The 6,730-nt window shown below is 52.4% G+C and overlaps 1 protein-coding gene across 1 annotated transcript; it reads right to left on the bottom strand.

Annotated features, from left to right (window-relative positions):
• Nucleotides 1-218: 218 nt before the first annotated feature.
• On the bottom strand, nucleotides 219-6,512 carry LOC119106890 (SAM and SH3 domain-containing protein 1; the record flags this gene model as incomplete). Its single annotated transcript, XM_037230233.1, has 4 exons — nucleotides 219-509; nucleotides 763-962; nucleotides 2,898-3,048; nucleotides 6,120-6,512. Coding segments are annotated over 4 exons (1,035 nt in total), but the record flags the coding sequence as incomplete, so codon positions are not given.
• Between the last annotated feature and the right edge of the window lie 218 nt (nucleotides 6,513-6,730).

The following is a 6,730-nucleotide window of genomic DNA, read 5'->3' as shown; positions in this document are numbered from 1 at the left end:
GGCAACGCTATCACAGCTCTTCAAAATATATACTTGCCTCATCTGGTGTGACAAGACGCAAACATCGCTTCAAAGTGGTTGAGACTTATTGAGCTCCAGAATAACTGCATGGTGACTGCCACCGAAAATAAAACTCCGGGAGCGGCCCAAGTTCAGCGCGTCACATAACGCGCCCGACTGTCGCCAACTGCGCGGCGCCGAGATCCGCGCTACCGCACTCACACGGCCACCTCGTCCTCGACGGTGATTGGCTCGCGGGAGCTGAAGTGCGTCCGCGACCGCACCCCCACCGGGATCTGACGGCGCACGCAGTTCGGTTCGAACACGCTGCGCGCGTTCTGAAACTTGCGCTCGAAGTCGACCACGGGGCTGGTGTCCAGGCGCGGCGGGGAGGCGCGAACGGCGGCGGGCCGCGCGTGCACCACGTCCGCCCCGGTGTCGGCCGTTGGCTCGGCCGCCGGCTCGGCGCTGCTGCGGGGCCCGTCAAGCTCGGCTGTCGGGTCGAGCGGCTGCGGCGCGGCGGCCTCCCGCCCGGTCGCTGCAGCGGTCATCGGCCGCAGTGGTGGGAACGAGCGACGGCGGCGGCTCGACGTCTGAGTCTGGGCCGCCGGCGTCGGCGTCGGCGTCGGCGTCGGCGTCGGCGTTGGCGTCAGCATCGGCGTCGACATCGGCATCGGCATCGGCATCGGCATCGGCATCGGCATCGGCATCGGCGTCAGCATCGGCGTCGGCGTCGGCGTCGGCGTCAGCATCGGCGTCGGCGTCGCCTTCACCGTCGGCGTCATCGTCACCGTCGGCCGGCTCCCGACCCGCCGGCTGGCGTTCGGCCGCGGCCGGTGAGCTGGCCTTCAGCGCGGCGGTCTCCTCAGTCAGCCGCCAGACGTCGTAGCAGCCCGAGTCGCGGATCAGCTCCGAGAGCAGCGGCTGAGTGAAGTCGCACAGCGAGAGCGGGCTGCCGGCGTCTGGGGGCCAGCGGTTAGCGGTCAGCCGCAGCATTGTCTGAAGACAGCCACTGACAGTCAAAAGTGACGCGGTGCACACAGCCGATCACCAACACTGTCAGCTCTCACAGACGGAAAATCGTCCACAACACTGTGCGGTCACAAACATGGTTGTGGCAGTGTAAAGGAACAGGTAACACTGGGCTCCGGGACGCTGCTTCTCCGTGCTTCTCCACGACTGTGCACGGAAACACTGTCGCTCGCTGGTCAGCTACTGTACTCTATTTCGCCGTCTGTACAACCCCTGCTCTGCTCGGTTTCAATGTGACTAATCTCTCGCGCTGAAAATCCGCGAAAACCGTTTTGAATTTCATTGTTTGGCAGCTGGTGTGACCGTGGGGACGAAGATTTTCCAGAGCGTACCCATCAGCCGTCCTGCGGTTCAATTGGTAGTGTACTGAACACTGACCAATGGGGGCAGACATGTAAGTTCGCGCTATCAAAACCCCGCCTGAGTGGCTCGTCTATGCTAGTCATTATCACTGGCCCAGAGTGACTGAACAGGGCGGCCATGTTGCAACCATGTTACAAAGCGCGGTATAACCTTTCTGCGAGAACTCGCCGCTAAACAACAGTTGCACTGGTACGATGAATGGGTCCGAGTTTCATAACGATCTTAGTTTGATAACGCCCATGACAGTAAAACAAACATCCCAGACAGACTGCCCCTAGTTTCATAGCAAATCACGCAACGAATTAGTCCAAATCTTAAACAGAGTTGTGTTGAACAGAAACCATCACTCAACCACTGTCTTTGAACATAAGACTAGTTCCTGCTCAAAGCTGCCAGTAAAGCATTTACGACTTCTGCGGGGATCTAATTGGTGTGCGCGTTCAACGCTTCTCCCGCGCTCATTCGGGCGACCACGGGATGAACTGGGGCCACGCTCAGCACGCACGACCACATCACACGCGCTGCTTCATTTTACGGTTGCGTTGGTCATGGCCCCGTGATGTACGCGCCTGAGCGCCGGGGCGCACGGTAGGCACGCATGGCTAGGTGCCGGGTGAGCGGGACAGGCGATTTTTCGGGACCCGACGTCTACGAACACCGCTGGAGGCATGCATCGTGAATCGATTAGCTTAAGAACCGGAGTTAATATAAATTGTGATCCCGTGGTTAGCTGTACCGGTCGCATTATACTTCCAATCATGAATCAAGACATTCGTTGGGTGTTTGATACATGCACCAATGATAATATCCAACACAGAAAGTAAGTTTGCGTCTCAAATGACGTCGGTGCGCGGTAGCATTGCGGCGTACGTTACAATATTTCAGCTGAAAATTGTCCGCTGAACCGACATTGTTTTGCTAGATTTGTGAAGTTGCGCGCATTCGCACCAAACTATGCTTGTCAAAGTCCCTGATTGCAAAGGTTGCCCTGCAATACGCGCGATTAAATTTCGCTAAAACATCGCCTTTTACCAAGACACCACAACACAACGTTTAGGGCACGGGAAAGCACAACACGAGGAATGGATTGGGCTCACCAAAAAATCGGTCTTGGGTTGCAAACGTAAGAGGTTTCACAGATGTTAAACATGAACAAGTCACGGACGACATGCATTATTCATTCCGCATTCGTCCTTGTGCTATGAAAGCATCGTGACACTGGGAGCGTTGACTGGCTTAGTACATCTGCTTTGGTCACGTTTACTGGTTTAGTTTACTGATTTAACCTCGCCACCAGGGGCGCATCACTGGCAGTTGCCCCCATACATATGAATCGCAACCGATGACAATCCAGACTTAAGCTGTCCTGCCCGAAGCAAGTCCATCTCATTGACCTTCCAGCAGCGCGACGGCACGTTAGACGATACTGGCTGCGATACTGCCCAGCGGCGTTCCGCAGAGGGGGAGGGGGGGGGCGGGGAAGCAGGGGCAGGAGCGCCTACCAGGGTCAGCAGAGAGAGCACGGGCGGCGCCGAGCAGGCTGGACCGGTGCTCGGGGTCGACGATACCCAGGTCGGACAGCTGCTCCGCCTCCAACGAGTAGAAGTCCTCCACACGATCGAAACCGTGCAGACTGAAGATGTGCGCGTACTCCTGTCAGGGGCGAGAACTGGTCAAGAGCGGGGGAAAACAATGGCCGATCTTTAAGTCCCAGGGTATCAATGCGGTAGGCAAGACCGTCAAATTAACACAGGATTTCTTTTCGAACCAGACTTGTAGTTAACTCTAATGAAATACAGATTCGATTTAAGAATCGATTTCGCTTTGACTTGGGTTTGATTCGGCTCCATTGGTAGCTCAATTTAGTCTGTTTCGAAATTGATTCGCATGGTTTGTGACAATCAGAATTAAACTGGTTCCACCCTGAAAATACCCGCTTCACAAGATGATTCAACCATAACCTTTGGGTGTTTACATGGTCCGCGTGGCGCTTCATAACGTGAGCTACTATTTAAGTTGTGCTTATATAAATATAGCATGTAAGCTTTGAGCAATCTGCTCGAAACCTCACTCATCCCCAGGGGAGATGGGAGATACGAGTGCTCAAAGTCGCGCATTTTGATATGGAGGGCAGGAGCCTTTGCCATTAAACCGGACTTGCCGATGTCTTCAAGTTCCCTCGAATATCATATTTCATGCTCCTTCACATTCGTGCTTCTGTTTCTTTGCACGAATTTATAATAATTCATCTATATTGGCCTATCCACTTTTATCAGTTAAAAAGCAATCTTGGCTTTTGAAAAGAGTTCATGCAGACGCATATATATATATATATATATATAATATATATATATATATATCTATCTATATCTATATCTATATATATATATATATATGTATTTGGGAAGCTATCTCCTGTTCCAATTCGGCTCTAATTTTTGGGTTCGGATTCGAAAAAATTGCACGTAAGAGGAATCAGGGACAAGTCTGGGCTCTACATCATAATACTCGTAGCTTGTCAAACTTGTAACAAAACACCATCTCTAACACACAAATCGTAAACAAAGTATATACATACGGGGTCACTTTGCTGTTGATGTCAATCGTTGCTTGTTTACGCGGTGCACAATTTTGTCACCTTAATAAAGGATGTAAAGAATAGGGATAAGGAAGAAATGAGGGGTGCCATATTTTCTTAAGTTGCAATAACACAGCTTATCATACAGATCAATCGTGGGTGAAGGAATATGGCTGTCATTGCCTAAGTCCATAACAAAAGCGAATATAACTACGTGGCTGCTATGCACACACGTTGAGTGACACTTACCAATTCCGGTCTCTGAGGGTATTACTCTGTACCAGTTGGTGAAGGGCATACATTCACATCAGCTGTTGGTCAAAGCTGGTGATATCAGGCCGCTAGCTTATATCCCCAAAACGAAGGGTGTCTCCAAAAACTGCCGAGCCTTAATGGTGTATATGGTCATCTGAAAGGCTATGCAATGCATGGTTGCCTCGGCTTTTTGCTTGCATCCTCAACTACTGGAACTACGAGTTTTTTATTGTTGCAAATCGTCGATGACTGCAGTAGGCCAGTTCCAGTGTACCTGTACATTCCTGTTCACGAAGAGCCGATTGCTCGGAACTTCTTGCGCAGTGGGAGCCCGAGGAAAGCCTAAGGCCAGTCGCAGCCACCTTATTTAGTCAAGTTTGACAAATTCCTTGAAAGTAAGAACAATATGGTTTTGAAAACAATGGTCTGCACGCCATTTGGCTTTTCTGTCTGCCTGCTCACGAGACAGCGTAGCGAGTCCACTTCAGTAGCTGTCATTTTACTACATCGACGGTATTTTTTAAAGCAGAAGCTTAAGGATTCAGGATGCGTACATATAACCAGTACTGAAGAGTATAAGGTGAAGAGGGCTGAGAAAGTCACAGCCGAGCCAGAAATATGCTTCTGGTAATTCGCCTGTGCCCGTTGGCCCGTTCGCTGTCTTTTCTCCATCCTGGCTTTAGTATGAAAAGCCCATTAGTTTCTTTTTTGTGCGCATGCCTAGGTTGATGGTTCCGTTCGTTTCCCTCCACTTATAGACAACACCCAGTCTCCTTCACTGGCGATGCCATCCCATTCGTAAGTAGTGCCAAATACCACACCGTTTACAATGTTCCCAGCCATGCTGGTTGCGGCTGCTCGGCATTTGCGTCGGCGGCCAGCCTATCCAGCGACTAGACGGCTGGTCGATTTTGCGACCAGCTATTGGCTGATAACTAATGCAGAGCTCCACAATTGGTTGCACGCTTGGGCACGGAGTGTGCAATGTACTTATCATCTTTTTGATTTGATAAGCTCAGTATCAATGTATCCCGCCATCCCAAGAACAACGCCTATCGCCCATGATTTTCGCAAAGTTCCGAAGCTGCGCCAGGCCTTCCGAAACTTCCCAAGGCCTTGCACGACCGTGCAGGAGCCGAAGGGTTACTTGGGTAGAATCTCGCCACCCTGTAAAAGTCGCTAACCTTGGTTGCCAATCCAAAGGTGGCTTCAAGAAACGATAACAACCGCGATATCTCCCTCAACAAACGATAAGCTGCTTTAATGCGTCATTTATGTTTTTCCATAAATGTCAAGACTTTTTTATATTTCACAATGGGATTTCCCGATATTTCCGCTGGGATTAAACTTTACGGTACGTGTTCCAATACCACCAAACAGTTAGCGTGTAATTACAAAACAAATCTAACTGAATCAATTTCGCGCCTGTGCGAATCAAACCGAGGCTGAATAGTTACCGGACCCGACTTATGCATAACAAATACACGGCCGAAATCCGTGCAGACACAGTCACTAGTCACGTCGGCTAGTCACCTCCTGTGGCTAGCCGACCCGGCTGGTTGGCTAGTTAGCCGCTTTCTGCGGCTACCCTATTGATCAGCGGCTAAACCAACACCGACCTCAGTTTAAAATGGAAATTTCATGGTATGGTACGTTATCATAGTTAACGTCACAAAAGTCACGCAACAAACCGATGGCGCCTCAATTTGTCCATAGCTCCAGTTAGCGACCTCTTTAAGTGTGGATAGGCTCCTAACCACAAAGCGTTCGCGTGACAGCGGGACAAACACGCTCCTGAGGTCGAGTTAATTTGGGCAAATGCAGCTCAACAACAATCACGCGAAATGTGGCAACCGACACTGCAGCAGCTGCGTCATCATGGCCTACTGACCGGCACGCCGAGCTGCTCCAGCAGATGCGGCACGGAGCTGGGCCGGCCCTGGAGCGGCGGCGCCGCCGACTGACGCGCCCGCTCCTCGGCCGGCAGCACCTCCACGTTGATGAACTTGAAGGTGCCCACGCGTCCGTGCAGCGCGCCCCGCCACAGGCCGCTCGGGTTCATGCTGATGACGTGGATGGTGTCGCCGCGGCTGAACCGGAGCGCCTCGCGGTCGTACGGACTGGGCACGTAGTCGACCCGGGCGCGGGCCAGACCGACCGTCGGCCCCCGGTACCCGCCGTCCGAGTCCTCCGAGGACGAGGACATGTTGGAGAGCAGTGAGCTCCGGTTGCTGTCGATCAGCGCCGGTTCGCTGCCTGGAGACGGAGCGCCGACATCGTCAGGCTGCGCAGCGCAGCAGGCCGGCAGCACAGCCAGTCGGGGAAGCACTGTTCATGGTTCATGCAGTCCAAGAAATAAGTAGACTCGCGGCTCATCATTACAAACCGGTCTAATCTCCGTGGGTGCAGTTCTACAGTTGCTGCGGTACAGATGCGCTGCGCCACTTTCTCCGGCACGCGATGCGACAAAGCTTGCACCGCAACTGGCTGGTTACGCTGATT

This window comes from Pollicipes pollicipes, unplaced genomic scaffold (assembly GCF_011947565.3).
Source record: "Pollicipes pollicipes isolate AB1234 unplaced genomic scaffold, Ppol_2.1 Scaffold_6343;HRSCAF=7523_pilon_pilon_pilon, whole genome shotgun sequence".
Lineage (NCBI taxonomy): Eukaryota > Metazoa > Arthropoda > Thecostraca > Pollicipedomorpha > Pollicipedidae > Pollicipes > Pollicipes pollicipes.
This window is presented reverse-complemented; position numbering and strand designations above follow the sequence as displayed.